Source organism: Drechmeria coniospora, chromosome 03 (assembly GCF_001625195.1).
Source record: "Drechmeria coniospora strain ARSEF 6962 chromosome 03, whole genome shotgun sequence".
Taxonomy (NCBI): domain Eukaryota; kingdom Fungi; phylum Ascomycota; class Sordariomycetes; order Hypocreales; family Ophiocordycipitaceae; genus Drechmeria; species Drechmeria coniospora.
In genome coordinates, this window is record NC_054391.1 from 9,081,072 (window position 1) to 9,094,811 (window position 13,740).

Here is a 13,740-nt window from a genome sequence, read left to right on the forward strand (position 1 = left end):
GTGCCAGGTGCGTGTGCATCGTAATACGTGTTTACGTGCTGGTGCAGGGTAGGTCAGTGGTGAGGTCGATGTATCTGTGCATGTGCAACAAAGTACGTACTGTAGGTGTAGTTGCACTCCGTACTGTACTGGCAATCACTGGTACTTGGGTGCACCCCGTACTGTACTGGTAATCACTTGTACTGGTAATCACTTGTACTGGTAACCACTTGTACTGGTAATCACTTGTACTTGAGGTGTTTTGTGTGCAAGTACGTGGATGCTTGTGGTACACCACTATTACACCACGACTTTGTTGCTTGCAGGACTCGCTCTTCAGCGTTCCCGTTGACGGCTGTAACAGGGCAACAAGGTAGGGTGGAAATGCGGGGGAGACCCGGGGGGGGTGGGCGTCATAGGATAGACATGGTTGCAGTGAATACTGGTAGAGAGAGTACCAGGTATTACTCCGTACATGGTTGAAAGTACTTGCTTATTTGTGTACTCAGTCCTTGGACGTACTGCGAGCGCACTGCTTTCTTTGTCGTTGGCTGGCTCATGTGCATATCAACATGGTGCATTCACACCTGCAAGCCGTACCTGCAGTACTGGCCGCTCCTACATACCACTATTTGGCCGTCCTGGTGCATATTCCAGCGGGGCGTCGCCATGAATGGATGGCCAACCGTACGTAGTATGGGTACTCGCTTGTCTCGTACACATCAACCACACCCGCTGCACGCACTTGTTGCGCCTTGTCTCTGCATACTTGCATGCACATGCACGCACCTGCGTACATGCAGGTCTATTTGCTCCGTACTCCGTAGCGCTGTAGGTGCTTCTTCGTGGAACTGGTTCGTCATGAGCAGGTTTTCCCTGCATTGCCTCCCCAACTGCAAGTTCCAGCCACGACATCTGTGCGCCCCCACAATCATGATGCGGCTGAACAAGCTTGTGGCTGCTGCAATGTATGGCTGATATGACGGAATATGAATACTGGCTGGATAGGCGCAAGTACGTCACGTGCACACATGCAAGTACATATGGTTACGCCTATATACATGTATGTACGGAGTAATACACGCCCATGCATGCACATATACTGTACGGAGTGCGTGCACAGCACAGTGCACAGCACACATACAGGTAGCTCCATGTACTCTGTACATACATGTACTCTGTACATGTCCTCGCACTGCCAACAGCTGCTGTCCCATTGCGGTCTACGGCCTGGAGGCTGATCGATGACTGAGCATTAGTGCGTAGCCCTGCCGTAGGTACTTCGTGCCACGGCGAATGCCTCCGTATACCTTCATGTATCCGTACCCCCGTCCAGCTTGCATGCTGTTGTGCCGCCGGAGACCGAGCCATCGACCGTCGGTAATTACCTATTCTCCGACGCTGGACGACAGGGGTTGGCCCTGTCCGCCATCCACTTGACAATCGAGGGGCAGGCGAGCATGGGGTATCAACAAGGAGCATCCGGCAGCAACACATTGTTGGCGTCGTGTGCTTGTTGCAAGGGGAGCCCTGGTTGCCGCCCAGGCCCGGAATGCGCGACCGTCCTGCCAGATCGTCGCCTCAGCACCCTGATCGAACACAGAGACAAGTTGACTCGTCGCCTCGGCACTCTGATCGAACAGAGACAAGTTGACTCGTCGCCTCGGCACTCTGATCGAACAGAGACAAGTTGAACATCCGCCCCTCGGGCCTTGGCGCTGTGCGAGCATGGTGCATCCTTCCTACGTCGTCGTGCATGACCAATGTCCAAAGATGACGCCTTCATCAGGTAGATCCAGAGACAAACATCGATGTGCGAATCAGCCGTAGCACCATACGGAGGCAGCCATTCATACGCGAATCTGCCGTGCACCGAAAAGTGAAGCCTCGACCGTGGGCATGTAGAGACAGGTGTTTGCATTGGCATCAGCTGTAGTACCAAATGTAACATCTCCATCACGCAGATGCACAGACGGGACAGGCAGGCATCAGCATGTGAATCGGCAGAGTGAAGCATCGACCATGCACGTGTAGAGACGGACATCGACATGTGCATCAGCCGCGACAATGGACCCCAAGTCGCTGCCCTTTCGGCATCGGCAGACACGTCCGTACATCTTCTTTTCAACGTCCGTCGCGCGACGGTTCAGAGATAACCATTGGCGCCCAGCCACTCCTTGAGAGCGGCCGAGTCCCGCTTCTTGTACGAGGCGCGGCCTCGAATCTTGTCCTTGACCGTGCCCAGCGTGCGGTTGAAGCTGCTCGTGTCCTTGTCCTTGAAGAAGCCGTCGATGTCGTCGATGACGGCATCGTCGGTGAAGCCGCCCAAGCTGACGCGGATGAATCGATCGAGCACAATGGGGTTCCCGAGCTTCGCCAGGCACACGTCCCAGTTGCCCTTCATAAACTCCCACTGCACGACGCGGCCGGCCGGGTTGGCGGCGAGGCCCATGCCGAGCGCGTGCATGTCGGCCGACGGCACCGCGTTGTTGGGGGGGGAGCTGTTGAAGTTGAAGGGCACAATCGACGTGCGCAGCAGCTCCTCGTCCTCGGCCGCCGAGAGGGCTTGCAGGCAGATGAGCTTGCCGTCAATCGACTTTGTGTTGAACCACTCGCCCTTGAGCACGTCGACGGCGCGAGCGGCATCCTTGCGGACGGCGTTGCGCCAGACCGACCCGCGCAGCGACGGGTGGATGGCGTTGGCGTCGGGGTTCTCGACCCAAGCGTTGAAGCGCCGGAGAGCTTCCTTGACGACCCTAGAGACGTCGTCAGCGGGGTGCGCCGGGCGCGTCGGGCGCGTCGTGGCCTCGACTTACTCGGCGTGTCCGTTGGCGGCGGCGACGCCGATGAGCTGCTTCCGCAGAATGCCGGCGAGGTACTCCTCGCCCTCGGGAAACTCCCAGCCGACCTCCCTCACCTTGGCGTCGATGAGCTTGAGCGTAAAGTTCTCGAGGCCCCTCTTGAGGTCGGCGTCCTCGTTGAAGACGCCCTTGACCGACGAGATGGAGTCGAGAACCTGGGTCCAGACGAGGGGATGCGTCTCCTTGCCGAAGCCCCGGAGGAAGATGAGGAGCGAGGCCGTCGTGGCGTCGCCCGAGAAGGCGAGGTCGGCCGTCGAGCCGATCATGGCAATCTTGTCCTCGGTCGAGAGCCTGTCGAGCTGCGTGCTCAGCTTCTCGAGGCGCGAGGGTGGGTAGTTGACGCGGTAGAAGCCCGTGGCGCCGCTGTTGAGCTTGTAGAAGCCATCGTCGACGTCGCGGATCGTCTCACTCTTCTGCGTCAAGGACAGGTCGGCCACGCCCGGCTGGCCCTTCCTGCCCTCGAGACCCAGGGGAACCCACCAGGTGGTGGTGTCGTCCTCGGGCTTGACGTCGCCCGTCGAGAGGAAGCGGGACTGCTTGACCGAGATCTGGCCGGGCGCCTCGGCCACCGTCAGGACGGGATGGCCAATCTTGGAGATCCAGGGGCCCATGAGGCCGTCGACGTCCTTGCCCGACGCCTCGCTCAGCGCGTCCCAGAGCGCCTTCGTCTTGGCGTTGCCGTACTTGTGCGCCTTGAGGTAGTTGGAGACGCCCTTGAGGAACGTCTTGACGCCGAGGTGGTTGGCGAGCATGCGGATGGCGGAGCAGCCCTTGAGGTAGCTGATCGAGTCAAAGATCTGATTGACGTCGAGCGCGTCGCGGACGGGCACGTGGATCGGGTGGCTCGCGCGGATGCCGTCGAGGCGAAAGGCCGCCTCCATGCCCTCGTTGACGAACTGGGCCCAGACCTGCCAGTCGGGGTGGAGGTGGTCGACGGCGTACCAGCCGACCCACGTGGCGAAGCCCTCGTTGAGCCAGAGCTCGTCCCACCAGTCCATGGTCACGAGGTTGCCGAACCACTGGTGGGCGAGCTCGTGGGCGACGACGTAGGCGACCGAGTTCTTGAAGCGCGCGTCCGACGTGGCCTCGTCGAAGAGCACCTGCGTGGTGCGGTAGGTGACGAGGCCCCAGTTCTCCATGGCGCCGTGCGTGAACTCGTGGACGGCGAGGAGGTCCGACTTGGGCAGGGGGTAGTCGATGTCGAAGATTTCCGAGAAGAAGTCGATGATCTTGGGCGCGTGCTCGAGCGCCCACCGGCCCTGCTCCTTGAGGCCGCGCGTCGTGTAGACGCGGACGGGGAGCTGCTTGCCGTTGTAGCGGCGGTCCGTGTGGGCCTCGACGTACTCGAAGTCGCCGACGGCCCAGGCGAGGAGGTAGGTGCTCATGATGGGCGTCGTCTCGAACGAGACGACGTTCCAGCCCTCCCTGGTCGCCTTGGTCTCCTTGACGGGCATGTTGCTGAGGGCGACGAGGTCGGCGGGCACCTCGATGTCGAAGTCGAACGTGGCCTTGAGGTTGGGCTCGTCGAAGCAGGGAAAGGCGCGGCGGGCGTCGCAGGACTCGAACTGGGTGCTGAACATGTAGTGCCACTCGTCGTCGCGGGGCACCGAGCCGGCCGGCGTCACCGTCGGCTTGTACTTGCTGCGGTAGAAACCGGCCATGTCGTTGTTCAGGACGCCCTCGAAGTCGATGGCGACCGACGCCTGGCGGGAGACGGGAATTTCCTGGTCGAAGGTGATGGTGGCCCGCTGAGCACGATCATCGTAGCCGAAGTTGGTCGACTCGATGGCTTGCGACGACTTGGTGTGATCGAGCATGAGCTTCGCGCGCGAGAGTTTGATTTCGAGCGTGTTGAGGACGATCTGCTTGGTCGGCTTGACCACCTCGACGTCGATGCTATCCGGACGTCAGTGCATCGGCCGGGCAGGGTGACACGACACGACACGACACGAATGGCCGGGCAGGAGAGGGCTCACGTCACGGTTCCCTTGTAGGTCCATGCCTTGAAATCGAGCTCTCCGAGGGAGACCTTGTAGTGAATGGGCTTCACGTTGTCGGGGAGAACTTCGCGGTCGGCCATCTTGTCGAGATGTCTTGCTCTCGCGTGGGCGGAGCAGGGACGAGAAGGGGTCGAGGGACGAGGGAAGCGAGGTAGAGGGCTAGATGGGGATGTCGGATTAGCACGAAGAGAAGCGGCAGACGAAACCGACGAAGCTTCCACCGACTTGTTAGCGAGCAGAGTTGGGTATCGGCAGAGCCCTCTGGTAGCTAGAAGATTTTCAAGAAAGCCTCCTGGAGCGAGCGGTGGAGAGCCTTTGTTTGTATGAATGATGATGGCTCGGATGCGGAGGAAGGGAAGGGGAAGGGGATTGATGGACGAGCTGCGTGCTGCACTCGCTGCTGCGTTATTACACGTAATAACTCATCCCCGTCGCTCCTGCTCGTTCGTTCGTATTGACGGTGCGGGGCATGCGAGCAGGAAGGAGGGGGCCGAAGGGGGGGGGGGCGGGAGGCAGGAGGGGGCCAGCCGGAGGGGCAAGAGCGATGGGGATTGCTCGGAAGGAGGTGGGTGAGCGGCGGATAAGGTAGGCACGAGCCAGAGCAGGATCGGCGAGAAGGTGGGATCGGCGAGAAGGTGGTAACGACGGTGCGAGGAAGGACCAACCTCGGTCAGCGGAAGGATAGAATCTGAGAAGAGGAAGGAAGACAACAGCACATGTACTCCGTAAGTACACCTGCTCAGGTACACCGATGAGTCTGCACAAAGATGCATACCCAAGTGCTCCGTACTATTACCTGTAGTACTACTCTGTACACTTGTGCAAGTACGTAGCAGGTGAAGTACGTAGCAGGTGAAGTACGTAGCAGGTGAAGCACGTAGCAGGTGGTGCTTACAATAGTGGCGGGATATCGCTCTCTCAAACAGGCATGCTGGACTCGTACGTGCAACTGTAGGCAAGCTCGTGTCGGAACAACGATGCTCACATCGTTCATACACTTACCTTGGCAAGGCCGAACCTTTGCTCAGGTGCGTTCGGATAGAAGCGGAGGATCGTGGTTTGCTTCCGAAATGTCGCTGGCCACCACTTACGGTCACGGTCACGGTCACACGCCCGCTCGCAATGCCACCCACACTCGGGTTGAGACGTGGCCGTAGCCCGCTGTAGCTGGCGAAGAAAGCCCTCAGACCGGGAGCCGTATGCGGGTGGCCATGGCTCCCACCGGCCTCGGCGGCTGCTGCATGGCTTCGAATCTCCCTCGCGAGACGGCTCCAACATCTCGCCGTCCTCGTCAGGCTTCCCGGCATCGTCATGGCAGCGCACCGGCCCCGGTCGGATCCGAAAAAGAGGAATGCTTCGACTCGCTCGGATTCGCTTTGCTGCTGCCGTCGGGGGATCTGCTTGGCAGCCGTGCAATGCCGTGGCCGCTCCACTCCGCTGTCCGTCGATGTAGGATAAAAAAAATCAGCGAGGCGTGGGAATTGTTGTTTTCTCCTGTGACACAATGGCACACTATTTGCACTGTACTCCGTACAGAGTACATGTATGTACGTATACTCCCATGTACCCGGACTTATACAACCTACTGCAGATGTACAGTGATGTACAGTAAGTATCAATAATTCTACTGTACTTACAGTACATGTTTGTAGGTACGGAGTGCTTATTACTTAGGTAGGTAGGCACGGAGTACTCCGCACTACAACTCGGTACGGTACAGGTACATACAGTACAGTGTAATTACTGTACTTGGAGTTGGCATCTAGCAAGGTGGGCACTATCATGTTCACACTTCGTACCCGTACATGGATACGGCAGTTTTTAGAGTATGACAGAGCAGAACGCAAGCACCTACGAGCAAGGTACAAACGAGCCGAGAGAATCAAGAGTGATATTACAATGCAATCAAAGCCTTGAAGTGATCATGCATCTGCAGGACGTGGACGATGGCGGCGCCGCACAGCGCTCGTTGTCTTATGGCGGCTAACTAAGCTTCGCCCAAGCACGGCACTATGTATGACAGGAACCGTGGCGCACAGTGCTCATACATCCAAGGTAAGCACAGTACATGAGAATACGGAGTGCCCTGTACAATGTTCTTACCTACAGTACTTCTCCGCACCGGAGTCCGTACTTGGGTGTTATTAATATTAGTATTACTATACGGAGTACTGTAAATACTCAAGTAAGTACTCCGTACTTGTGTAGGCAAGTACTTGTCCGTACTTGGGTGTTATTAATATTAGTTGTATTACTATACGGAGTACTGAAAATACTCAAGCAAGTACTCCGTACTTGTGTAGGCAAGTACTTGTATACGTGCTTACTTATGTGCGGAGTACTTACCACAATAACAGGCACAGTGGCCGATCACGTCATCCCCTGCCTCGCCCAACCCTCTCCGCCTCTCCCATTCATTCTCAGGCTCTGGCCAGACACCACCATCACCGCAGCCGATCACAACTCGGCAAGGCCGCCACGTATAAAATGCTAAACAAATTCTCGCGTTACGCTTCCACCTTGCCGCCAGCCACATGGCCCTCAGCAGGGCAACTAGGCTCGAATCAAGGCCGCGTGCAATTATACGGCTGACGGAGCGCCCGCGTTGAAAATGCCTCTGGCCACGCCCGCCACGGCCGTGCCTCTTGGCCAACGACGACGACCTTCCCAGAGCTGCAAAGGCAACCCGACGGGCGCTTCGGACATCGTTGCCGCGCATGATGCGCAGCGGAAACGACGGAAACGACAAGCATGAGACTCTCACCCCTCGCCGGCCTGCTGCTGCCTTTCCTGCCTCACGTCTCCTCCTGGCTCGTCCCCCGAGGGCTCGACGACGGCCACTACACCATCGCCTTCCCCGACGGCAACTTTTCCTCGCCCGACCACCGCATCGTGAAGCGCGGCCAGGACCCCTGGCGGAGCACCGGACCATGGCCCAAAGATCCACCGTGGCCCGGCGAGATATCACCACCCCGCCGCGACGATTCCCACGGCAAACCCGAGGACTCGCTGCAGATCAGCCACTACCAGTGCGACTTTGCGAGCAATGAGCATGTCCCCTGGTTCGAGTACGAGTCTGCCTTCAACTCCCTCGGCGATTACTGCGATCGTTTCCTCGTCTTCGCCCGCACCATCCACATCAGCGTCTCGCGCGGCGGCACCGCCGTCGCCTTCGTCTGCAACTCCCACGAGACCCTCCCCGCTCCGTGCTCCCGCCTCGAGTTCCGCTGGGTCGAGCGCAACTATCTCGACCCCTACTGTGGCCACCTGCGCCCTGGCCAGGCGTACGCGCCGATGGTGGGAAAGTGGTACGGCAGGGCCCATGCCGGCGGCGAGCTGTGCACCGGCGAGGGGAGGACGTCGCACTTCGAGCAACGGTGGAAGTGGTCTTTGCCGCCGAAGGATAAATTGGCCTGCAAGCACAACTGCGACGTGCCGGATGGGAAGGGTGGCATCGTCGGCGAGTCGATGGCCGGTGCTCGCGGCCGGTGATGCCGGCGGACGAGCCTGTGCTGGGCTCCCACTCCGGCTCGGCCAGCGGCATCGCCGTACAATCATTTGGCTTCCACCCGTTAGCCTCTTGCTTGTTCCGGCTGGGATTCGCAAGTACATCGCCACCGGCACCACCGTCATCAACATCGTCATCGCGTCGTATTGCCATGATACATTCTGTGATAAATTTCGAGCGCCGCAACGTCAAGGCAGAGCCGAGCCGAGCAAAGCAAAGCGTTCAACCAGCACGACACCCGTCTCCACACGCTCCATCGCTGTATTCTTCGTCCCTGATATAAATCCTCATCCATGGTTCCGAACCCGTTCGTCCATCCGTCAAGCCCCGCCCGGCCATGCTCCGAACAACAAAGCCAAACGCCGATGCGCCAAAATAACCAGTACGCCTGTCCGTCATGTTCGTGTCATGATGAGCAAATTCTAGACATGCCCGTCCCGTGATGCGAGCTCCTTCCCTCGTGGCCATGCCATGCAGCCACGAGGCGACGGGGAAGGAAAATGAAAAAAAAAAAAACGTCGCGGCGTCAAGATGAGGCCGGCTGGAGGTTCTCCTCGCGCACCTTGGTCGCCACGGCATCCCACCAGGTGCTGTGCGCCGCCCGATCCGCCGACCCGACCCTGTCCAGCAGGTCCGAAATGTGTCGCACCTTGTCGACGAACTCGGACAGACCCAGGCTGGCCAGCTTTTCGCCGGCCGAGTTGGCGGCCTTGACCTTGTCGCTCGCGGAGCCGGGCGCCAGCCGGGCGAGGATGTTGCCTCGGAGGCGCGTCATGAGCAGGCGCAGGACGGGCTCGCGAGGCTCGGCGGATTGCCGAGACATGTCCTCGCTCGCGCCGAGCACCTTGGCGACGAGGGCGCGGAGCTGCTTCTTCGTCACGGCCGGCATCGAGCGGCCGGCCTCGAGAGCCGACATGGTGCCCTCGACGGTCGCCTCGAGCGGCAGGTCGTCGGTCTCGAGCACCGTCATGATGCGCGACGCCTCCATCCTCCACTGCATGCGCACGTCGCGCTTGAGCAGGTTCTTGCACTGGAGCAGGACGGCGCCGACGGTGACGATGCGCCGGACCATGGTCGAGACCTGGTTGATGCGCTCGAGGTCGAGGCGCAGCATCTCGGGCACGCGATCCGCCGTCACGGGCGTCGGCAGGGTGAAGACGTCGACAAGCAGCTGAGCGTAGAAGCGAGCCGCCGTCGGCTGCGACCGGGGATGGCAGATACCCTCGGGGTCGCGCTTCTGAACCTCGGCCGTGACCTTGGCGACGGCGCCCTTCCAGGCGGCCTCGGCGACGTCCAGACGCATGCCGGCGTGGGTGACGTCCCAGCCGAAGCGCTTCGCCTCGTACTGGGCGGCCGACTCGATGAGGCGCGGGGCGGCGACGCGGAGCATGTAGTTGATGTAGTCGCACAGCATCACGTCGATGAAGCCGTTGAGGGCCTCGACGCGGTCCGTCAAGCTGCCGGCGCCGAGCCGGTTCCGCACGAGGTCCTGCACCTCGTCGTCCCGGAAGGGCGCGCACAGCTTCGGCAGCAGCGAAGCCATGGCGGCGAAGAAGTTTTCGTAGGAAAAGTGACCGATGGTGAACTGCTGCTCGGCCATGTCAGGGTCCAGAATCTCGCCGATGAGGGTGTGCATGGGGTTCCCCGGCGTCAGGAGACGCTGCAGCTTGTCCTTGATGCTGGCGGCGAGGAGGATGAAGATGCGAAAGTTGGCCTCGGGCTTGTCGTCGGCAGTGACGTCTCGCATCTGCGCGTACAGGGGCCGGATGAGGATGGCCTGCTGCTCGAGGTAGTCGGCGAGAGGAATCTGATATTCCCGGTTGATGGCGAGCTCGTGGACGACGACGCGGTTGTCGGGGAGCAAGCCGTGAAGCTCGACGTGGGCCGGCGCGGCGTCGGTCTCGCCCTTGCCGACGGGCGTGGCCGGCGGCGTGAGGGTCTGCGACGTCGTCGTCGGCGCGAGGCCGGCCGGGGGCGCATGGCCAGGGGCGGCGGCGGCGGCGGCGTCGGCCCCCCGGGGCTTCGTGTCGCCCGTCTGCTTCTTGGCGCCGCGAGCCTTTCGGGCCTCGGAGACGGCGCGGAAGAGCATCCTCTTGCCCCGCTCGGCGCCGGCGAGCTTCTTGATGCGCACGATAAGCATCAGCTGGCTGTCCTGGATGCTCTTGCGGTAGAGGCCGGCGGCGGCGTCGTCGCTCGTGTCCTTGACGGTCTGGAAGATGGCGTCGAGCTCGACGAACTGCATGACCATGACCTCGATGAGGGCGTTGGAGTCGCGCGACTTCCACGAGATGAAGGCGTTGTAGAAGACGGCGTAGGCCTCGGGCAGCGTCCTCCTCAGCGCCGGCGGCGTCGTGTACCGGTTCGACGACGACAGGCGGACGAGTATGCGTTCAAAGGTGATGAGCAGGTCCCTGGCCTTGCCGATGAGATCCTGCAATTGCGGGTTGGCGAGGTCGCCGGCCGGCATGCGGTGGGCCGACAGGGGGTGGTCGTCTTTGTCGTCGTCGTCGTCGTCGTCGGCGGCGGCGGCCTCGTGCTTGTTGAGGAGGACCTGGTTGGGGTGGCCGAGGATGAGAAAGGCGCCGAGAAAGGTGCGGACGGCGGCCATCTCCTCGACGGACCTCGGGCCACCCTCGCGAAGGCCGCAGATGCGGAGCAGACGGGCCGTGACGAGCAGGACGTTCTCGCGCGCCAGCAGCTCGACGACGGCGTCAAAGGACGTGTCGCGGATGCCGTCGACGGACAGGCCGAGGCCGTTGAACTGGCGGATGATGGTCCTCCGCAGGCGGCCGCGCCACCAGCCCTGGAGGCGCGTGGCGGCGACGTCGTCGGTCAGCCGGGGCCGGTCGGCCTCCTTGACGGGCGGCAGGAGCTCGAGCTGCTTCCTCGCCATGATGCTCTGGCCTCGACCGCGGGGGGTGGCGCTCCGGCTTCGCAGCTCGTCCCGCCGCCGCTCGGCCTCGGCCATGCGCTCCTCCATCTTGGCCTTCATCTTGGCCGCCTCCTGCTCGCGCTTTTCCTTGGTCAGCTCGGCCACCTGCTTGGCCTTCCTCACCTCCTCGGCGCAGCTGGCGACGATCTCGGCGAGGTTACGCTCCCTCGCCTGCTGGGCGGCGAGGGCGCGCTCCTCCGAGGCGGTGTGGCCGCGCGGCGTGGCCTTGACCATGGCGGCGCGGAGGCGAACCTTTTCCGCGTGGGCGGCGCGGTCGGCCAGGCGGGCTCGTCGGTCCTCGAGGAAGGAGGCTCGACGCAGGTGCTGAGCGATGTACTTGCTCTGCCCGCTCTCGCGGCCGGTCGAGGGCTGGATCGAGGAGCACCGGGAATGGGCCGACGAGATGGAGTTTCGACGCGACGAGGCGGCCGAGTCCTTGCGGCGGGCGTGGGAGGGTCGGTAGAAGCGGGCGGCGACGCGCGGGGGCGGCGTGTAGATGCGGGCATCGCGGTCCAAGACGTCGACGTCGGCGGGAGGCATGGTCAGGTCGACGTCGACGGCGAGGCCGACTTCGCCGTCGACGTCCATGGCCTCGACGGAGCCCAGGCCCCTCGACTCCTCGAGGTTGCGCGACGGGTCGGACAGGTCGACCGAGGGACGGCGCATCGGGTCGGCGTGGTGGTGGTGGTGGTGGTGGTGGTCGTGAGGGAGGTGAGTCGACGGGGAGGCGTCGCGAAGGAGTGCGAAGCCGAGGCGAAGCAGGCTGCTACGGCGTGACCGCTGGCCGAGAGGGTGAGGGACGGCTGCGGCACCGAGGTCGAGAAAGGTTCCGCCGGCGTGGGTGCGGGTGGCGAGGCGGAATCGGCGACAGAAACGTCGTCGGCGAGTCGGCCGTCGTCGGCTTGGCAGCACTCGCCTCGAGTCTCGGACCGGCCGGAAGGAATGAGGGTGAGAGGTCGGTCGGGGCTGGGCCGTGGGTGGTGTCGAAGGTGCGAGCAGAGGCACCGAGGGCCCGGCGAGAGGTGCTGCCGGATGAAAGTAGATGACGAGAGGCTGTGGCGAGAATGACGGCCAGTAGGTCCCATGGGCGACGACTGCTCGAGGCCGGACGGCAAACACGATGGGTCGAAGAAGAAATACCTGGGATTCGGATCTTGAAGCGAACGGCGACGAATGTCCAGGCCGGCGAACAGCGCAGCAGCAAGCACGCCAACGCTTCCGCTGGCAGGGGCTGGGGTCGGGGTGTAGGGGAGGGAGGGGGGGGGAGGAGGAGGAGGAGAGGGGAGGGGAGGGGCCGAAGGGGCGGCGATGGCGTGTGTGATGTTTGCGGAAGAATGTGCACGCCCGGCGAGCAAGGCTTCACGCGAGGCTGCCACCCAACAATAGCGGACGTCGGAAAATGGACGACGAGCGGGCGTGACATGGCCCCTAGCGCCCGCCGCTCAGCGCTCCGTAGGGGCTAGCGACCACGATTCTAGGTACCTCTAGTACTAACGTAGGTAGTATGTAGGTACCTCTAGTAGGCAGCTGCTGGTGGTCATTATTCCTCGCAGGGGGGCGAGGGATGGATGCGCACAGCGACAAGTACAGCTATAACTGATTATTACAGTACTCCCTACTCTGCAACTGCACCCGCTGCACAACCACCCGCACAGTATTACTTGTACTCGCCAGCGGCGGAGCGCACAAGCATCGGCACAATCAGCAACCATTTGCCTCGGAGGGTTGGCAGCATCCTACCCTGCGTCGGGCATTTTCTACAGTACGATTCGGCCCAGCATGCCATGATCGCATGCCGTTCCCTTCCTTGCTGCCTGCAGGTGGCATTACGGCAACCACAACGATGACGCCTTTGTGCATTTCCCTCGGCATCCATACCCCCTGCCTGCACAAGTTCTTGATTCCGGTGCTGTACGGTACAGTGCAGATTCACCACGGCCCCACGGAGTGTGCAGTACAGTACACGTACAGTAAGTACTTGGTACTTAGTAGGCACCTGCATCACGGTACAAGCAAACTATTACTTTCTACTCCGTACTACAGTAAAGGTTTGCCACGCGCGCCATCCCACATGGCCGCTCGTGCAATTCAGAAGAGCACACTTGAGTGCCTAGGTTCCTAGTGGTGTGCATGTACAGTACATGTACTGTACTCCGTATACTGCAAGCACTGCACTTGCACCTAGTACCTACATGCAGATCTACAGCACTCCGTAGTTGTGCTGTAGTACAACTAAGCACTTTATAATGCGGCATGCTCCGAGGTACCATTACAGTATAGTTTACAAGTGTAAGTACGGAGCACAATAATAGTGGGGTGGCAAAAGTGTCGATTCACTTGTCACTGCACTCCGTAGCGCTACCAAAATTGGATCGTCACCATTGTCTAGTGTACTTTCTAGATACCTTGCAGTACAGCACGCCGACGGAGTACAGAGTACGGTACGGAGGTCACCTACAG

At 61.1% G+C, this 13,740-nt stretch overlaps 4 protein-coding genes across 4 annotated transcripts; 1 reads left to right on the forward strand and 3 right to left on the reverse strand.

Moving 5' to 3' along the window:
- Window positions 1-2,125: 2,125 nt before the first annotated feature.
- On the reverse strand, window positions 2,126-4,920 carry DCS_08112 (aminopeptidase; the record flags this gene model as incomplete). Its single annotated transcript, XM_040805393.1, has 3 exons — window positions 2,126-2,735; window positions 2,796-4,736; window positions 4,817-4,920. The coding sequence occupies 3 exons, from the start codon at window positions 4,918-4,920 to the stop codon at window positions 2,126-2,128; spliced, it is 2,655 nt and encodes an 884-aa protein (XP_040655497.1).
- A 918-nt stretch (window positions 4,921-5,838) lies between these two features.
- On the reverse strand, window positions 5,839-6,153 carry DCS_08113 (uncharacterized protein; the record flags this gene model as incomplete). Its single annotated transcript, XM_040805394.1, has 1 exon — window positions 5,839-6,153. The coding sequence occupies one exon, from the start codon at window positions 6,151-6,153 to the stop codon at window positions 5,839-5,841; it is 315 nt and encodes a 104-aa protein (XP_040655498.1).
- Window positions 6,154-7,591: 1,438 nt separating this feature from the next.
- On the forward strand, window positions 7,592-8,332 carry DCS_08114 (uncharacterized protein; the record flags this gene model as incomplete). The annotated part of the gene is made up of 1 exon (XM_040805395.1): window positions 7,592-8,332. The coding sequence occupies one exon, from the start codon at window positions 7,592-7,594 to the stop codon at window positions 8,330-8,332; it is 741 nt and encodes a 246-aa protein (XP_040655499.1).
- Window positions 8,333-8,874: 542 nt separating this feature from the next.
- On the reverse strand, window positions 8,875-12,821 carry DCS_08115 (IQ calmodulin-binding motif domain protein; the record flags this gene model as incomplete). The annotated part of the gene is made up of 3 exons (XM_040805396.1): window positions 8,875-12,305; window positions 12,350-12,649; window positions 12,776-12,821. The coding sequence occupies 3 exons, from the start codon at window positions 12,819-12,821 to the stop codon at window positions 8,875-8,877; spliced, it is 3,777 nt and encodes a 1,258-aa protein (XP_040655500.1).
- Between the last annotated feature and the right edge of the window lie 919 nt (window positions 12,822-13,740).